The sequence below is a fragment of the Heterodontus francisci genome, chromosome 5 (assembly GCF_036365525.1).
Source record: "Heterodontus francisci isolate sHetFra1 chromosome 5, sHetFra1.hap1, whole genome shotgun sequence".
In the NCBI taxonomy this organism is placed as follows: Eukaryota; Metazoa; Chordata; class Chondrichthyes; order Heterodontiformes; family Heterodontidae; genus Heterodontus; species Heterodontus francisci.
In genome coordinates, this window is record NC_090375.1 from 98,377,003 (window position 1) to 98,397,820 (window position 20,818).

The following is a 20,818-nucleotide window of genomic DNA, read 5'->3' on the forward strand; positions in this document are numbered from 1 at the left end:
TCTCTGTACTGCTTCCAATGCATTTCCATCCTTCCTTAAGTAAGGAGACCAGTACTGTACACAGTATTCTGGATGTGGCTCACCAATGTCCTGTATAGCTGAAGCATAACCTCCCTACCTTTGTATTCAATTCCTCTTGCAATAAATGATAACATTCTATTAGCTTTTCTAATTACGTGCTGTACCTGCACACTAACCTTTTGTGATTCATGCACTAAGATATCCAGATCCCTCTGCATCTCAGAGCTCTGCAATCTCTCACCATTTAGATAATATGCTTCTTTTTTATTCTTCCTACCAAAGTGGAAAATTTCACATTTTCCCACATTAAACTCCATTTTCCAGGTCTTTGCCTACTCACTTAACCTATCTATATTCCTTTGTAGCCCCCTTATATCCTCTTCACAAGTTACTTTCCTACCTATCTTTGTGTCATCAGCAATTTAGCAACCATACCTTCGGTCCCTTCATCTAAGTCATTTATATAAATTGTAAATAGTTGAGGCCCTAGCACTGATCCCTGTGACACACCACTCGTTACATAATACAGTGCAGAATAGGCCCTTCGGCCCATCGAGTCTGCACCGATGCATTAAAGACACCTGACCTGTCTACCTAATCCCATTTGCCAGCACTTGGCCCATAGCCTGGAATGTTATAACGTGCCAAGTGCTCATCCAGGTACTTTTTACAGGATGTGAGGCAACCCGCCTCTACCACCCTCCCAGGCAGGGCATTCCAGACCATCACCACCCTCGAGATAAAAAAGTTCTTCATCAAATCCCCCTTAAACCTTCTGCCCCTCACCTTAAACCTGTGACCCCTCATAACTGGCCCTTCAACTAAGGGGAACAGCTGCTCCCTATCCACCCTGTCCATGCCCCTCATAATCTTGTACACCTCGATCAGGTCACCCCTCAGTCTTCTCTGCTCCAGCGAAAACAACCCAAGCCTATCCAACCTCTCTTCATAGCTTAAATGTTCCATCCCAGGCAACATCCTGGTGAATCGCCTCTGCACCTCCTCCAATGCAATCACATCATTATGTAGCAACCAGAATTTCACACAGTACTCCAGCTGTGGCCTTACCTGTGGATAAATCTCCAGGGCCTGACCAGGTGTATCCTAGGATGCTACGGGAAGCAAGGGAGGAGATTGCTGGGGCCCTGGCAGAGATTTTTGTATCATCGTTAGCCACCGGAAGACTGGAGGATAGCTAATGTTGTGCCTTTATTTAAGAAGCGCAGCAGGGATAAGCCAGGGAACTATAGGCCAGTGAGCCTTACATCAGTGGTGGAAAAGTTATTGGAAGGAATTTTGAGAGACAGGATTTATATGCATTTGGAAAGGCAAGGTCTGATTAGGGATAGTCAGCATGGCTTTGTGCGTGGGAAATCATGTCTCATGAATTTGATTGAGTTTTTTGAGGCGGTGACCAAGAGGATTGATGAGGGCAAGGCGATGGACGTTGTCTTCATGGTCTTCAGCAAGGCCTTTGACAAGGTCCCACATGGTAGGCTGGTCCAGAAGGTTCGAACACATGGGATCCAGGATGAGCTAGCCAATTGGATACAACATTGGCTTGGTGATAGGAGGCAGAGGGTGGTAGTGGAGGGTTGTTTTTCAGATTGGAGGCCGGTGACCAGTGGTGTGCCGCAGGGATCGGTGCTGGGCCCTCTGTTGTTTGTCATATACATGAATGACGTGGATGTGAATGTAAGGGGCATGATTAGTAAGTTTGCATATGACACCAAAATTGGTGGTATAGTGGACAGTGAAGAAGGTTGTCTAAGGTTACAACAGGATATAGATCAACTGGGAAAGTGGGAAAGGGATTGGCAAATGGAATTTAACGCAGACAAGGACGGCACAGTGGCGCAGTGGTTAGCACCGCAGCCTCACAGCTCCAGCGACCTGGGTTCAATTCTGGGTACTGCCTGTGTGGAGTTTGCAAGTTCTCCCTGTGTCTGCGTGGGTTTCCGCCAGGTGCTCCGGTTTCCTCCCACATGCCAAAGACTTGCAGGTTGATAGGTAAATTGGCCATTGTAAATTGCCCCTAGTGGGTGGTAGGGGAATATAGGGAGGTGGGGATGTGGTAGGAATATGGGATTAGTATAGGATTAGTATAAATGGGTGGTTGATGGTCGGCACAGACTCGGTGGGCCGAAGGGCCTGTTTCAGTGCTGTATCTCTAAACTAAACTAAAACTAAACTAAGTGCGAAGTGATGCATTTTGGGAAGTTAAACCAGGGCAGGACATATACAGTGAATGGCAGGGCACTGGGGAGTGTTGTTGAGCAGAGAGACCTTGGGGTGCAAGTACATAGTTCCCTGAAAGTGGCAACACAGGTAGACAGGGTGGTGAAGAAGGCGTATGGCATGCTTACCTTCATCAGCCGAGGCATTGAGTACAAGAGTTGGGACGTCATGTTATAGTTGTACATAACGTTGGTTAGGCCGCATTTGGAGTACTGTGTGCAGTTCTGGTCGCTGCACTACAGGAAAGATGTGATTAAGCTAGAGAGGATGTAGAAAAGATTCACAAGGATGTTGCCTGGTTTAGAGGGCTTTAGTTATAAAGAGAGATTGGATAGGCTGGGTCTGTTTTCCCTGGAGCGAAGGACGCTGAGAGGGGACATGATAGAGGTATATAAAATGATGAGAGGCATAGATAGGGTAGATAGCCAGAGTCTGTTTCCCATGGTAGGGGTGATTAAAACTAGAGGGCATAGATTTAAGGTGAGAGGGAGAAGGTTTAAAGGGGATCAAAGGGGTAAATTTTTCACACAAAGAATATTGGGTATCTGGAATGAGCTGCCAGAGGTGGTGGTGGAAGCAGGAACAGTAGTGACATTTAAGAGGCATCTGGACAGGTACTTGAATGAGCAAGGCATAGAGGGATATGGAATTAATGCAGGCAGGTCGGATTAGTATAGATAGGCATTATGGTCAGCATGGACGCGGTGGGCCGAAGGGCCTGTTTCTATGCTGTACGACTCTATGGCTCTATGACTAATTCCTGTGTCAAGTGTGATTCTAATTTCCTCATGAAGTTAAAAGAAATTTGAAGGAGTTGCAAATCAAATGTATGGGAGCTAAACCCTTGTTGCTGTGTCTGCCTGGAGAGAGAAAAAGACTCCTCGAGAGAGAAAAGACCCAGGAAAAAAGGAGTTGTTACACTCTATGGAGAAAAACTGCTTTGCAGAGAGGAAGTCCTTCATTTTTAAAGGTAGCAGATTCCTATTGCCTCCAGTTTCTGAAGAATGCCTGCCTCGAGAGTGATTTCTGATGCCTTTTGTGTTTTGGGAGATCCTGAAAGCTCAAGAAAGCTTCTATTGCTAAACTGTTACTTTAAAAATCCAATTAGACCTGTTGCTATGCTCTTTGCTGAAATATATTTGTGCCTGCTGCAGATGAATTGCCTTGAACGCCTACCCATCACAGACTGTTCACCAATCTCGCCTGGTGAGACTTTGTGTGGCATCTGACTATTCAACTCTGGGACACCTCACTAATCGACAATATCCTACCAGACCGTGACAACCAATTATTTTATTATTCCTAAGAAACTGTTGCAAATCAAAACATCCTTTTTCTCCAGTTAACCAGTTTTTGAATGTATGTGTGTATGCATGAGGGTTAGGAAGAATAAGGAGTTATAAAATCTTTTCAAAGATAGATTTATTTCAATATTATTTAAAATTTAGTTTATTAATATAATAAGTAGTTAATTTAGTTGTTGTTTAAAGAAACCTGATTTGGAATGCTTTATTCCGGGGGATAAATAAAGTGTTTAATTTGACTATTTTCTGGTAGGTGAGAAACTGATTGTAACTAATTGACTGCAGCATTGGCCTGAGTGCGGCCAGCACTGTTGACTGCCTGAGTTCTCAGTAGGGGGCCAAGCAGCGAGCGCTGATAGCACATGATGCAGCTAGCCTGCTCCTCATAAAGGCTGTCTGCCCTCTTAAAGGGGAGCTGCATTCAGTTGAAGGGAGCTGCTCTGACTGCCTGTTCTGACACTGGCTACATGGAGGACCTGCACAAATGGAGCAATAGGGAAGAGAGAAGGCTCTTCGGTTCATTGATGCGGTGCTGGAAATCGTCATCATGGAAGTGGACCGGACGAGGACAAGGAAGCCATCAAGCAAAACCCTCCGTAACAGATGGCCAGGGAGATCAATACCTAGAGCCTGGCCCAGAGGACCTGGCAGCAGTGACACAAGAAGTTTAATATCCTTATGTGGGTGGTCACAGTCAATGAATGCATTTTCAAAGGACCTCATTCCCACCACACCACCAACCTCTCATGCTGCTCAATGCACCACACCCTCATCACTCACCCATCAGTAGTCTCTGGCAGTCAGGACTCACACTTAACATCCAAATATTTCACCTCACCCTTGCACACATTCCAACGATGCCAGCCTCACATCCAGCTCCTGTGTTTCCAGATACCTCCAGCTATGGCAGGCAAATTACTCAAATACAGTGCTATACAATCACCAACATTCTGCCCGCTCTCTTGCAGGACTAGGTTGCACATACTGCTGGGAGCAGAGCAGGACAGGTGTATTCCAAGGATGATATGGTTCTCCACATCATGGGGCTGGAGGTGACAGGGCCCAGGGTAGCCAGAACCTCTGAGAACATTGAGGATGATGGTATGTTCCTGCCTTATGCCTCCTCTTAACTCCTAGCTTACCATCATCTTGCTGTCTGGTATGATGAGCAAGCTGCTGATGGCATTACCGTACACTGCTTTGTTTCTCCCCGTCCCCCAACTTCCCTCACCCCCAACCTTTCATTTTCTGATTTCCTGCCTCCAGACACTCAAGAGCTGTTGCCCGGCTGGCCGCAGTATACCCAGGAGGAGGAGACAGAACAGTACCACAGCACTGGTGAAGAGGCCCCATCCCTTGATCTGACACTCACAGTCACAAGCTTAGATACTAGCACTGCATTTATTTTAGAGACCAGTGTAGAGTTGGGATCTGCACATGATGAGTCATGGGCATAAGTGGGCTGCACCCAGGCCAGGATAAAAGGATAGATCATGTGCCAACTCACTGGAGGGTGAGGTCACAGGCACATTATGCTACAGGGGAGTCAGATGGGGATTCTGATGGCGTGGCATATAGGAGGACACTGAGGATGCACACCAAGATGCTGGGTGCATTGGCTGGCCTGCCAGACAGCTTCCAGCCACTGTCTAGGAGCATGGAGGAATCCGGCTCTAACTTGGCAGAGGGCATTACACAGAGCATCTCCTCTCCAAAGCCTCTGCTCCATGTTCCCGTCATGTTGCAGGCCCAGAAACTCTACAACTGCAGGTCCCATACATGTTGCAGCCTTTGTAAGGCCAGGTCACAAAATCCTTTGACCTCCCTAGAGGATGCAATAACACTCCCTGCCAAATCCAGTAACTCACCACAACATCTCCAAAAACAAGCCACAGTACTTCCAGAAACGTTGCAATTGCGTAAATTAGTCTAAATCAACTTAGCTATAAGTTGGGTGCCTGGCCCTTTAAATAACATAGAAAATAGAAAATAGGAGCAGGAGTAGGCCATTCGGCCCTTCGAGACTATTCCGCCATTTATTATGATCATGACTGATCATCCAACTCAGTAACCTAATCTGGCTTTCTCCCCATACCCTTTGATCCCTTTAGACCCAAGAACTATATCTAATTCCTTTTTGAAAACATACAATGTTTTGGCCTCAACTGCTTTCTGTGGTAGCGAATTCCACAGACTCACCACTCTCTGGGTGAAGAAATTTCTCCTCATTTCAGTCCTGAAAGGTTTACCCCATATCCTTAGACTATGACCCCTGATTCTGGACTCCCCCACCATCGGGAACATCCTTCCTGCATCTACCCTGTCAAGTCCTGTTAGAATTTTATAGGTTTCTATGAGATCCCCCCCTCACTCTTCTGAACTCCAGCGAATATAATCCTAACCGACTCAATTTCTCCTCATATGTCAGCCTCGCCATCCCAGGAATCAGTCTGGTAAACCTTTGCTGCACTCCCTCTATAGCAAGAACATCCTTCCTCATATAAGGAGACCAAAACTGCACACAATATTCCAGGTGTGGCCTCACCAAGTCCCTGTATAATTGCAGCAAGACATCGCTGCTCCTGTACTTTAATCCTCTCGCTATGAAGGTCAACATACCATTTGCCGTTTTTACCGCCCGTTGCACCTGCATGCTTACCTTCAGCGACTGGTGTACGAGAACACCCAGGTCTCATTGCATATTCCCCTCTTTCAGTTTATAGCCGTTCAGATAATAATCTTCCTTCCTGTTTTTGCTACCAAAGTGGATAACCTCACATTTATCCATATTATACTGCATCTATAAGATCACAAGAACTAGGAGCAGGAGTAGGCCATCCGGCCCCTCGAGCCTGCTCCGCCATTCAATAAGATCATGGCTGATCTTTTCGTGGACTCAGATCCACTTACCCGCGCTCCCACCGTATCCCTTAATTCCTTTATTGTTCAAAAAGATATCTACCTTAGCTTTGAAGACGTTTACTGAAGAAGCGTCAACTACTTCACTGGGCAAGGAATTCCATAGATTAACAACCCTCTGGGTGAAGAAGTTCCTTCTTAATTCAATCCTAAATCTGCTCCCTCTAATCTTGAGGCGATGCCCTCTTGTCCTAGCTTCACCTGCCAGTGGAAACATCCTCTCGAGTTGTATCTTATCTATTCCCTTCATGATTTTATATGTTTCTATAAAGATCCCCTCTCATTCTTCTGAACTCCAATGAATATAATCCCAATCTACTCAATCTCTCCTCATAAGCCAACCCCCTCAACTCCGGAATCAACCTAGTGAACCTCCTCTGCACCCTCTCCAGTGCCAGTACATCCTTTCTCAAGTAAGGAGACCAAAACTGCACACAGTACTCCAGATGCGGCCTCACCAGTACCTTATACAGCTGCAACATAACCTCTGCTTTTAAACTCAATCCCTTTAGCAATGAAGGACAAAATTCCATTTGCCTTCCTAATTACCTGCTGTACCTGCAGACCAACCTTCTGCGATTCATGCACAAGGACACCCAGGTCCCTCTGCATAGCAGCATGCTGCAACTTTTTACCATTCAAGTAATAATCCTTTTTACTGTTACTCCTACCGAAATGAATGACTTCACATTTATTAACATTGTATTCCATCTGCCAGACCTTTGCCCACTCACTCAATGTATCTATGTTCCTCTGCAAAGTTTCACAGTCATCTGCACACTTTGCTCTGCCACTCGTCTTAGTGTCATCTGCAAACCTTGACACCCTACACGTGGTCCCCAACTCCAAATCATCTATATAAATTGGAAATACTTGCGGTCCCAACGCCGATCCCTGAGGCACACCACTAGTGACTGATTCCCACCCAGAATAGCACTCATTAATCCCCACTCTCTGCTTCCTGTTAGTCAACCAATCCTCTATCCATGCTAATACTTTACCCCTAACGCCATGCATCCTTATCTTATGCAGCAGCCTCTTGTGCGGCACCTTGTCGAAGGCCTTTTGGAAATCTAGGTACACCACATCTGCCATGCATTAGCTCACTCAACTTGTCCAAATCACCCTGAAGCCTCTCTGCATCCTCTTCACAACTCATTCTCCCACCCAGTTTTGTGTCATCTGCAAATTTGGAGATATTACATTTAGTTCCCTCATCTAAATCATTAATGTATATTGTGAATAGCTGGGGTCCTAGCACCGATCCCTGCAGTACCCCACTGGTCACTGCCTGCCATTCGGAAAATGACCCATTTATCCCTACTCTTTGTTTCCTGTCCGCCAACCAATTTTCTATCCATCTCAATACACTACCCCTAATCCCATGCGCTTTAATTTTATATGCTAATCTCTTAAGTGGGTTTTTGTCGAAAGCCTTCTGAAAGTCCAAATAAACCACATCCACTGGCTCCCCCTCATCAACTCAACTCGTTACATCCTCAAAGAATTCCAGTAGATCTGTCAAGCATGATTTCCCTTTCGTAAATCCATGCTGACTCAATTCTACCACTGTTTTCCAAGTGCTCTGCTATAAAATCTTTGATAATGGACTCTGGAATTTTCCCCACTACCGACGTCAGGCTGACTGGTCTATAATTCCCTGCTTTCTTTCTATCTCCCTTTTTAAATAGTGGGGTTACATTAGCTACCCTCCAATCTGTAGGAACTGTTCCAGAGTCTGTAGAATCTTGGAAGATGACCACTAATGCATCCACTATCTCTAGGGCCACTTCCTTAAGTACTCTGGGATGTATACCATCAGGCCCTGGGGATTTATCGGCCTTCAACCCCATCAATTTCCCCAACATCATTTCTCCACTAATACCTATTTCCTTCAGTTCCTTTCTCTCACTAAGCCCTGTGTTCCCCAACATTTCTGGTGTGATATTTGTGTCCTCCTTTGTGAAGACAGAACCAAATTATGCATTTAGTTGGTCATCCATTTTTTTATGCCCCATAATAAATTCCCCTGTTTCTGACTGTAAGGGACCTACATTTGTCTTCACCAATGTTTTTCTCTTCACATATCTATAGAAACTTTCAAAGTCAGTTTTTATATTCCCTGCAAGCTTGCTCTCGTTCTCTATTTTCCCCTTCTTAATCAATCCCTTGATCCTCCTTTGCTGAATTCTAAACTGCTTCCAAGCCTCAGGTCTGTTGTTTTTCCGATCAAATTTATATGCCTCTTCCTTGGATCTCATGCTATCTCTAACTTCCCTTGTAAGCCATGGTTTGGCTACCTTTCCCATTGTACTTTTGTGCCAGACAGGGATAAACAATTGTTGCAGTTCATCCATGTGCTCTTTAAATGTTTGCCATTGCCTATCCACCATCATCCCTTTAAGTCACGTTTCCCAATCTGTCATGGCCAACTCACGCCTCATATCTTTGTAGTTTCCTTTACTAAGATTCAGGACCCTTGTCCCAGAATCAACTACATCACTTTCCATCTTGATGAAGAATTCTATCATATTATGGTCGCTCGTCCCCAAGGGGTCTAGTGCCACGAGATTGTCAATTATTCCTCTCTCATTACACAATACCCAGTCTAGGATGGCCTGTTCTCTAGTTGGTTCCTCAACATATTGGTCCAGAAAACCATCCCGTATATACTCCAAGAATTCCTCCTCTGCGGTATTGTGACTAATTTGATTTGCCCAATCTATATGCAGAATAACGTCACCCATAATTACAGATGTTCCTTTATCGCATGCATCTCTAATTTCCTGTTTAATGCCATTCGCAACATCACTACTACAGTTTCGGGGTCTAGATACAACCCTCACTAACATTTTTTGCCCCTCAGTGTTTGTCAGCTCCACCCATAAAGATTTTTTTTTTTATTCATTCATGGGATATAGGCGTCACTGGCCAGGCCAGCATTTATTGCCCATCCCTAGTTGCCCTTGAGAAGATGGTGGTGGGTTGCCTTCTTGAACCGCTGCAGTCCATGTGAGGTAGGTACACCCACAGTGCTGTTAGGAAGGGAGTTCCAGGATTTTGACTCAGTGACAGTGAAGGAACGGCGATATAGTTCCAAGTCAGGATGGTGTGTGACTTGGATGGGAACCGGCAGGTGATGGTGTTCCCATGCATTTGCTGCCCTTGTCCTTCTAGTTGGTAGAGGTCGCGGGTTTAGAAGGTGCTGTCTCAGGAGCCTTGGTGCATTGCTGCAGTGCATCTTGTCGATGGTACACACTGCTGCCACTGTGCATCTGTGGTGGAGGGAGTGAATGTTTGTAGATGGGGTGCCAATCAAGCGGGCTGCTTTGTCCTGGATGGTGTCGAGTTTCTTGAGTGTTGTTGGAGCTGCACCCATCCGGGCAAGTGGAAAGTATTCCATCACACTCCTGACTTGTGCCTTGTAGATGGTGGACAGGCAATGGGGAGTCAGGAGGTGAGTTACTCGCCGCAGGATTCCTAGCCTCTGAGCTGCTCTTGTAGCCATGGTATTTATATGGCTACTCCAGTTCAGTTTCTGGTCAATGGTAGCCCTAGGATGTTGATAGTGGGGTATTCAATGATCGCTATGTCATTGAATGTCAAAGGGAGATGGTTAGATTCTCTCTTGTTGGAGATGGTCATTGCCTGGCACTTGTGTGGCGCGAATGTTACTTGCCACTTATCAGCACAAGCCTGGATATTGTCCAGATCTTGCTGCATTTCTACACGGACTGCTTCAGTATCTGAGGAGTCACGAATGGTGCTGAATATTGTGCAATCATCAGTGAACATCCTCACTTCTGACCTGATGATTGAAGGAAGGTCATTAATGAAGCAGCTGAAGATGGTTGGGCCTAGGACACTACCCTGAGGAACTCCTGCAGTGATGTCCTGGAGTTCAGATGATTGACCTCCAACAACCACAACCATCTTCCTTTACGCTAGGTATGACACCAGCCCGCAGAGGGTTTTCCTCCTGATTCCTATTGACCTTAGTTTTGCTAGGGCTCCTTGATGCCATACTCGGTCAAATGCTGCCTTGATGTCAAGAGCAGTCACTCTCACCTCACCTCTTGGTTCAGCTCTTTTGTCCATGTTTGAACCAAGGCTGCAATGAGGTCAGGAGCTGAGTGGCCTTGGCGGAACCCAAACTGAGCGTCACTGAGCAGGTTATTGCGAAGCAAGTGTCGCTTGATGGCACTGTTGATGACACCTTCCATCACTTTACTGATGATTGAGAGTAGGCTGATGGGGCGGTAATTGGCCGGGTTGGACTTGTCCTGCTTTTTGTGTACAGGACATACCTGGGCAATTTTCCACATTGCAGGGTAGATGCCAGTGTTGTAGCTGTACTGGATCAGCTTGGCGAGGGGCGCGGCAAGTTCTGGAGCACAGGTCTTCAGTACGTTTGCCGGAATATTGTCAGGGCCCATAGCCTTTGCAGTATCCAGTGCCTTCAGTCGTTTCTTGATATCACGTGGAGTGAATCGAATTGGCTGATGTCTGGCATCTGTGATTCTGGGGACTTCAGGAGGAGGCCGAGATGGATCATCAACTCAGCACTTCTGGCTGAAGATTGCTGCAAATGCTTCAGCCTTATCTTTTGCACTGATGTGCTGGGCTCCCCCATCATTGAGGATAGGGATATTTGTGGATCCACCTCCTCCAGTTAGTTGTTTAATTGTCCACCACCATCCACGGCTGGATGTGACAGGACTGCAGAGCTTAGATCTGATCCGTTGGTTCTGGGATCGCTCAGCTCTGTCTGTCGCATGCTGCTTACGCAGTTTGGCACGCAGATAGTCCTGTGTTGTAGCTTCTCTGGGTTGACACCTCATTTTGAGGTATGCCTGGTGCTGCTCCTGGCATGCCCTCCTGCACTCTTCATTGAACCAGGATTGGTCTACTGGCTTGATGGTAATGGTAGAGTGGGGGATATTCCGGGCCATGATGTTACAGATTGTGGTTGAGTACAATTCTGCTGTTGCTGATGGCCCACAGCGCCTCATGGATGCCCAATTTTGCATTGCTAGATCTGTTCGAAATCTATCCCATTTAGCACGGTGGTAGTGCCACACAACACAATGGAGGGAATCCTCAATGTGAAGGCGGGACTTCGTCTCCACAAGGACTGTGCGGTGATCACTCCTACCAATACTGTCATGGACAGATGCATCTGCGGCAGACAGATTGGTGAGGACGAGGTCAAGTATGTTTTTCCCTCTTGTTGGTTCCCTCACCACCTGCCGCAGACCCAGTCTAGCAGATATGTCCTTTAGGACTCGGCCAGCTCGGTCAGTAGTGGTGCTACCGAGCCACTCTTGGTGATGGGCATTGAGGTCCCCCACCCAGAGTACATTCTGTGCCCTCGCCACCCTCAGTGCTTCCTCCAAGTGCTGTCAACATGGAGAAGTACTGACTCATCAGCTGAGGGAGGGCGGTAGGTGGTAATCAGCAGGAGGTTTCCTTGTCCATGTTTGATCTGATGCCATGAGACTTCATGGATCCAGAGTCGATGTTGAGGACTCCCAGGGCAACTCCCTCCCTACTGTATACCACTGTGCGGCCACCTCTGGTGGGTCTGTCCTGCCGGTGGGACAGGACATACCCGGGGATGGTGATGGGAGAGTCTGGGACATTGTCTGTCAGATATGATTCGATGAGTCTGACTATGTCAGGCTGTTGCTTGACTAGTCTGTGGGACAGCTCTCCCAACTTTGGCACAAGCCCCCAGATGTTAGTCAGGAGGACTTTGCAGGGTCGACAGGGCTGGGTTTGCCGTTGTCGTTTCCGGTGCCTGGGTCGATGCCGGGTTGTCTGTCCGGTTTCATTCCTTTTTATTGACCTCGTAGCGGTTAGATACAACTGAGTGGCTTGCTAGGCCATTTCAGAGGGCATGTCAGAGTCAACCACATTGCTGTGGGTCTGGAGTTACATGTCGGCCAAACCAGGAAAGGACAGCAGATTTCCTTCCCGAAAGGACATTCGTGAACCAGACGGGTTTTTACAACAATCGACAATGGTTTCATGGCCATCATTAGACTAGCTTTTTAATTCCAGATTTATTAATTGAATTCAAATTCCACCTTCCACTGTGGTGGGATTTAAACCCATGTTCCCAGAGTAATACCCTGGGTCTCTGGGTTACTAGTCCAGTGACAATACCACTACACCACCGCCTCCCCATTCCACATCGTTAGAGCTGATATCTTTCCTCACTATTGCGTTAATTTCCTCTTTAACTAGCAATGCAACTCCACCGCCTTTTGCTTTTTGTCTGTCCTTCCTAAATACTGAATACCCCTTGATATTCATTTCCTATCCCTGGTCACCTTGCAGCCATGTCTCCGTAATCCCGACTATGCCATACCCGTTTACATATATTTGCGCGATTAATTCATCCACTTTTTTGCGAATGCTCCATGCATTAAGACTCAAAGCCTCAAGGCTTGTCTTTTTAACATTACTTGTCCTCTTCCCACTATTTTTCACTGTGGCTCTGTTTGATTCTGGCCCTTGATTTCTCTGCCTATCACTTTTCTTCATCCCCTTCCTGTTTTTTGTTCTTGTCTTTGATCCCTCCTCCTCTGACTCCTTGCAAAGTTTCCCATCCCCCTGCCATTTTAGTTTAAACCCTCCCCAACGACTCTCGCAAATACTTCTCCTGGTACATCAGTCCTGGCCCTGCCCAGGTGTAACCCATCCAGTTTGTACTGGTTCCACCTCCCCCAGAACCGGTCCCAATGCCCTAGCAATCTAAAACCCTCCCCCTCACACCATCTCTTCAGCTGCGCATTCATCCGATATATCCTGCTATTTCTACTCTGACTAGCAGATGGCACTGGTAGTAATCCTGAGATCACTACCTTTGAAGTCCTATTTTTCAACTTACATCCTTGCTCCCTATATTCTGCTTTTCGGACCTCATCCTTTTTTTTGCCAATGTCGTTTGTACCAATGTGTATCACGACCACTGGCTGTTTACCCTCCCCCTTCAGAATATCCTGTAACCGCTCAGAGACATCCTTGACCCAAGCACCAGGGAGGCAACATACCATCCTGGAGTCTGTTTTGCGGCCACAGAAACACCTATCTATTCCCCTCACAATTGAATTCCCTATAACTATTGCATTTCCATACTTTTTACTCCTCCCCTGTGCAGCAGAGCCAACCGTGGTGCAACGAATTGGGCTGTTGCTGCTTTCCCCGAGAGGCCATTCCCCCCAACAGTATCCAAAGCAGTATACCTGTTTTGCAGGGGTATAGCCACAGGAGATTCCTGAACTGCCTGCCTAGTCCTCTTGCTCTGCCTGGTGGTCACCCATTCCCCTCCTACCTGTGGGGTCTGAGCCTGCGGTGTGACCACCTCTCTATACGGGCTATCCACGATACTCTACGCCTCATGGCTGCTCCACAGTGTCCCCAGCTGCCGCTCCAGCTCCGAAACCCGGGCTTCCGGGAGCTGCAGCTGGACACACTTCCTGCACACATGCTGGTCCCGGGCACTGGAAATGTTCCCGGCTTCCGACATGGAGCACGAGGAGCACACCACAGTTTTGAGCTCTCCTGCCATGACTTAACCCTTTAAATTAAATTAAACTTTTTGGAAGATCTTAATGCCCAATAATATCAGTTACTCTAGGGCCCTTCCCTGGTCTTCGTTACTACAGAACTCCCTAAAAAAAAACTTACTATACTATACTTACTACTTACTATATTTGAAATAAACTTTATACTTTTAAACTTTTCTTACCTGAGATACTTCCCCAGCTATTTAGAGCTATTCCCTAACAGCAGTGACTCACCAACCAATCACCTTGCAGCTCTCCTGTGACGTCTCTGTTAGCTTTTCTTTCAAATCTCTGGTGCGCTGGAAGAGGTCCGACTGCTGTCTGCTCCGCTCCTGGAAGGTAAGAGACTGGGCCTCGATCCTCGGGCTCGAATTATAGGATCCGCTCTCGGCGTTCTCCCCACAGGTCCACTCCTCTCTGCCCCGAAGGTAACAGTCATGCTAGGTCCCTCTTGCAATTGAACGAATGGTCTTTAGTGAGTGACAAGCAAATACATTGAGTGGACCTAAAAGGTTCAAGTTCATAAATTGTGTGTCAAGTCGGCCGGTAAGGCTGTTTAATGTCATGACCTGACCAGTTGGGAAGCTTGCGGCACGTGCACACAACACCCACTGAACTCCCTTCCTAACATGGGGTGCAACACTCGCCATGCTGGAAGTGGCCAGAGTCACTGCACTCCCTATTCAGACGGAGTCTAGCTTTCATATCTCTGGCTTCAGCAGCACCACTGAAAACAATTTTATGCTCCAAGATTTTTGCTGGAGTTTCTGAATTGCATGTGGACTTTAATTGCCAGTGGTGAAAATATTGATCATTCCTGTACTATTTCAGCTCTTCTCACCAGCACTGGTGGCTTGCCAAACTCAGTCAGTATCAGAATCTTAAACTACAGTCTTGATTAAAAAAGTATATTTCTGCCTCTTTACAGCAGGATGAATAATTTTCATAATTTATATCAATTGTGGTGTGGATTTTGTTTTATGCTCAGTTGGATTACATTGAGATACAAAATATTCATATATGCTTTCAAATCCACAAGGTCAATTTAAATGTAATTGTGTGCGTGGATAACTGGTGCTACATCAGTGAATAATGTGCCAATGACATTATTCCTAATCAGTAAGTATGCAATGCAAAGTGTAATCAAAGGGGAAAACTATTGGAAATTCAATATTCTGCATTTTTGGTTATTTTGTGCATAAAACTAATAATTAATTAAATATAATTACTTTACACACAGTATAAACTCTGGCTTGTACAAAATACAGCTGCCAGAATCCCATCTCCCAATGAATTAGGTTTCAGTTCCTCAGCTTCAAATCCCTCCAGCCACTTTTACAATGTCTTCCAGACATAAGCTCACTCAAACATCTTTCAGTCTCTGACTCTGGTCTCCTGTGCATTGCCCATCCCTTTGCCTTAACATCTGTTCCTGCTCTCTGGAACTCACTTCCTAAAACCTGCCACCTTTGCATTTCTCTCTCCTCCTTTAGTAACCTTCTCAAACCTACCTTTCCTACAAGCATTCAGTCAATCCTCCTAAACTCTCTCTCCCCAGCTCAGCATTTAGGTGGTCCTCCTATAAGGCACTGAGAAGTGCCTTGGGACATTTGTTACAACTGAGGAGGGAGGAGTGCACTGTCTATTCTTGTTCCATTTCTCCACTGGTCACAACATATATTTAAATGTTTACCCAGTTACCAATACAGCCAATCACATACTCTATTTTTTATCCCAGAATAAAATACACCAGGTTTCCTTAATAAACAACAAAATTATCAGTTTATTATGAAACAAGACTTAAACAGTAATGAAGCAAGGCTTAACCAGTAATTAGGCAAAGCATTAACACACAGATTGAAAAATGCAAGTTCCCTTTTTAATTTGCCCAATTACACTCACACACACACACTGGAAAAAATATAGAAATTCTCTCTGTAGAGATCTGTTACAAAAAAAGCACAATAAGGCTACTTTGGCCAAATACTTGCTAATTCTTGGTGAAAAGAAGAGAAGATATGGAAGGATGTCAGTTATTTCTTTTTTGGTCTGCGTCTGGATATATGGAGATGGGTCACTGGTATCATTTCAGAAGCAGTCCGTTTTGGAGATGTCGAGAATTATTCTAGTAGGCTTTCTAGGAGAAATATGGCATCAGGGTTTTCCACACACTGGAATTGCAGGATTTTTTTCAGCTTCTCAGGAGCAATGCAGCATCAGGGATTTTAGCTCTCCCACACTGGATCTTTGCAGGATTTCTTCACAGAGGTAGAGAAGGAGGTGAGCTGGGTGGTTTCTTTTTTTTTTCCCCAGGCAGGAAAACACCAACTGTCTTCCAGAAGTTCACACCCCAACTAAACTGAAAACAATGTCCAAACCTCAAACAGAGAATCAACCTCCTGTATGATGCTTCTCTGTAACCATTTTTCCCCAGATCACCGAGCGTTCTGTTCTTTACTGAGCCCAAAGCACATGACTTCCAGCACAGATGTTTTTTCAAACAACATCTCAAGTGTCCTTTCAGTAAATTTGGTTAAAAAAACACATCCATGGAATCTTTTTAGTTTTAACACAATTCCTCAAAAAATAAAACATTAAAAAAGGAAGCACTTTTGTAACACATTTTACACGTTAAAGACACCATGTAAATGTGTAAAAAGTTGCTGTTATTGCTGTGAAGCATAAACATGAGACAAAACTCAGCAATACACAAAAGGCTGCATTTGCTGACAACGCAACCACTAGGCAGCGCTGTACTAGCATATATGTGCAAATGCAGCCTCTTACACTGAAACATCACTGTCTGCAACAGCTCAGGCAGCCACCAAGATAAAAGATGGCGCTGCTCAATTTATCACAATAAACAAATTCAACCCAAAAATTCCATCAATGTCTGCCATTACCGCCTCCATCGAACCCCCAACAGTCCCCCACTTCTCTTTGCCGCTTGATCCTGTCTTCTCGCCGCTGGCTCCCTGTTCCCTGTTACTTGCTCCGGCCTCGCTGCTCCCCCCCACCTCTGGCTGCTCGCTCCCTGCTTCCCTCCACCCCACTCTCTGGCCACTCGCTACCCGCTTCCCCCCTCCCCCCCAGCTGCTCACTCCAGACCTCACCACTGCTCCCCCGCATCTGTCCACTCCCCTCGGCCAATCATACCCCACTCCTTGCTTCCCCCCCAGCCACCACGCTCTCCCCCACTGCCCACCCTGCTCTGCGGCCGCTCGCTCCCCGCTTCCTCCCCTCTCAGCCACTAGCTCTAGGCTGTGCCGCTTTGCTCCTCTCCGCCACTCACTCCCATGTTCGGATGTTCTCCGCAGCGCCACCCAAAGAAGTAAGGTGGGCCGCAAGGGGTGACGGGATGATATAGGAGCAAGTGGCCGAGAGGAGGAAAGCAGCGTGACCTGAGCTAGCGGCTGGAGGGACGAGGGGCAACGGCCAGTGGGAAGGTGAGGGGGGAGTAGAAAGTGTCGAGGGTGGAGAGCGGTCAGTGGGGCGGTAGCGTGTAGCTGAGGGAAGGCAGCGGCATGGCGGGGTGAAGCGGCGATTGAAGCAGGGATGGTGGAAGGGTGTGGGTACTGCTCGGGTGAACGGAACTGTCTATTGAGGGGTGAGGACATCATTGCATGGTGACGTTATGCGCACGCATGCGAACATTCATACTGGCAGGCTGGCAAATATTTGCACGCATTGATGACGTCCGCGATTTTCTGCGATCACTTTGTACACCAAATATCTAACGCTTTATAGTTGAATAAGGGACTCGATGCACTGATTCAATTGCCATCTAGTTTTTTTTAATCACCCGCAACTCTCTTGGAATCTTCCTGAAAATACACCATAAAAAATCCATTTGGTAAACAAAAATAGCCTCTTCATTCACTCTAGAAAAATCACAACCAGCTGATATTTTACTTGATGCTCATTTATATCTACAGGAAATCCCCGACAAAAGGAAAATACCCTGTGTCTTTAAAAGGACAAGTCTATTTAAATTGTCTTCCATAAAACACAGCGATTCCATTAAGGGCATCAAGCAAACAAGTGTGTGCCTAAGCACATGTTTCTTGTAAATGAATATATAAAAGAATATAGTCATTAACTAACATATTTGGTCCTTCCAAGCACCCAAGTATTTAGTTTTATGGAAACTCATGCATAACATTTCTCCCTCATTCATAGGATGAATTACACTCTGAAACAGGGAATAGGACATTAGCCTACATTCAAACACCAGACCTTCTTTAATAGAGGCACTAACCCTGTAAAATAGTGGATAAAGAAATGCCATACAAAGACAAGGGTTCATCCACTATTATTGGAAAACATTTTTTATCGGATATTGTTTAACTGACATGAAGACCTCGATTTTTACTCTCTGTCAGTGTATGGGTTTTGAGTGAGTTAAAATCTTGTCTGAAGAGTTCACACTTCAAAATACCAAAGGAATTCAAAACAATCTGAGAAGAAATTTCCTAACAAGTATAAGCCAATATCATTGACTTTCAAAGTAATTATAACATTAATGCTTTAATGAGTTTGGTTTTATTTCTTATTAATTCATTTTCTCTCTTTTATGTGCAGCTTTGAAGCCAATAAAAGAGGTAATTTAGCACTGATATGTAGCAGAGATTGTCTATTATGCTAATAAAACTTACCACAGTTAAACTCCTCTGTTGTTACCGAGGCAACTGATCTGCCCTGTAATTTTTTGGGATATTCGCATGTTGCAGCAGCTTGTGTGTTGCCGCTTTGGGCATAGTTCTTCAGTAATTCTCCAAGCCACATTAGCTGACAATCACATACCAGGCCATTGGAGTCCAAGCGGCTGCAGCCATGTAAAAACAAGGACAGAATTAGGACACTTCTGTTTATCTTGCAGAACATTCTGCACAAAATTATTGTTTCCATTGTGCATTGAGCACTTAATTCTAACTTTTTCCTTTTTCGAACAGTGTTATCTCCTTTCTTCCTGCTCTCCAGAAAGTCCACGGGGACCAGCAATTATCTAGTACCTCACCAAAGTGACCATTCTTGCATGAGTATAGACAGTGAGGGTCCTCAGGCTATTTGCCATAGTGTCATCACAGCCAAAACCAATCCTGGGCTCACCTGATCCCATATGTTCATTTCCAACAGGGCCATTGTATAGTGATTAGGAGGGATAATTCTGGACAAAATTCCCCTCCCCTAGCCTAGTGTACTGAGGTTAATTTGAGATCTCCTGCCACTGCCTCGTTGAGGTTAGCTAACTCAGCACAGTGAATGATCAAACCTAGGATCTTTCTGGTCAGCACAGTTCAGCTACTCATTATGTTAACTAGTCAAACTATCAGCAAAGATCGGAGTCACTTCATATCACAAATACAGAAAAGCTATCCTTATATGATGTTTCCATGCTTTACTAATGGGAAAAGAAAGGAAGAAAAACAAAGAAAGCCAAAAAAAACTTTAAATTCACCACGTATAGGAGATTTACTCTTTAAAAGAACTGTATTCTTTGGCGGAAGATAGATTTTGGTATGCATATGTTGAAATGTTGAAATGACCAATTGGAACAGCAAGTCTGGGAGGAGCGTCATGTGCAGTATAAACAGCAGCATAGACCAGTTGGCCAAATAGCCTCTTTCTCATTGATGTAAATTCTATGTAATTCTATGTGTTCAGCACTATGGCTGGAATTTTATGAGCCCTGTAGGAATGAGAACGGAGGTGGGGGGCACATAAAATTGCAAGGGAAGGTGGGAGGGGTGGAGTGTCTGTCACCTTCCTGATGACGTGGAATTTAGTCCGGGGCGGGAAAGATAATGTCAACTTCTTCTTTCGTTTCCCTTCTGTCTCTTATTCCCTCTAAATCCAGCCCTTCTCTACCTGATTTGACACTGAGTCAGCCCTTTAATTCATGCTCCTCCTCAGTCCTTATGTGTTTGTTTCCCAGTCATTAAATCTGATTGGTTATGGAGATACACTGTCAGTTGCCCTGTTCACTCAGGTCCCTCATGCCCTGCTTCTCTCACTGCTCACATTTTCATCAAATTTGTGAGCAAATATTTTTGAGCTGTAAGATGCAAGGGCAATCTAACTAATGACAGAAACTGTTAGATGCCCTGCTACAGCAGAATCTTGTCCAATATAATGTAAACATATTACTGGTGAATCCAGTAAACCAGTGGTTACCTATATAATGATAATACTTGCATTATATAGCAAATCAGCAATTCAAACATCTCAAAACACCTACAGAATATGTGACTCAAATATCTAAATACTAAAATAGCAGAATAAGCTATATTGAACAAATAGATAAAGTTTGGAGCACTTACAGTCTTTTTAGTGAACTCAAATGAGAGAAAGTTCCAGCAGGAATTCTTGATATTTTGTTATTGTGTAAGAATCTGAGAAATGAACAAGACAAATTAATAACATAAGAAATCAGTTTTTGCATCCGGTTATTTCATTTTTCCTCATGCAATATGCTCAATAATTATATTTCTGTATTAATCTGCATGATTTACTACTTCTATTATGCTTTCTTTAATCTCATAATAATGCATTGTCTATGGAAAACTGCCTGTCTAAAAAGAAGTTTGTTAGTTTCATCTTATCCTTTATCTGTCTGGGGATTTGATGACAACATCGATTCTCGTGTGCTTTGACTACACAATCTAATCTGATAGTCTTGGTGCATCAAGTGTTTCCAACAGTTTAACGTGTAGCTTCTGAAATATCAATCCAATATGTACTGTCTAATTTACCACTCTCTGA

The 20,818-nt window shown here is 45.1% G+C and overlaps 1 protein-coding gene across 1 annotated transcript in view; it reads right to left on the reverse strand.

Annotated features, from left to right (window-relative positions):
• Positions 1 to 20,818, reverse strand: part of LOC137369572 (peroxidasin homolog) — a 705,658-nt gene that overhangs the window by 286,935 nt on the left and 397,905 nt on the right. Inside the window, exons 6-7 of the mRNA XM_068030861.1 lie at positions 20,377 to 20,448; positions 18,712 to 18,881 (exon numbers count right to left, since the gene is read on the reverse strand). Of these exons, the coding sequence (XP_067886962.1) occupies positions 18,712 to 18,881; positions 20,377 to 20,448 (242 nt within the window). The remainder of the gene's footprint in view (positions 1 to 18,711; positions 18,882 to 20,376; positions 20,449 to 20,818) is intronic.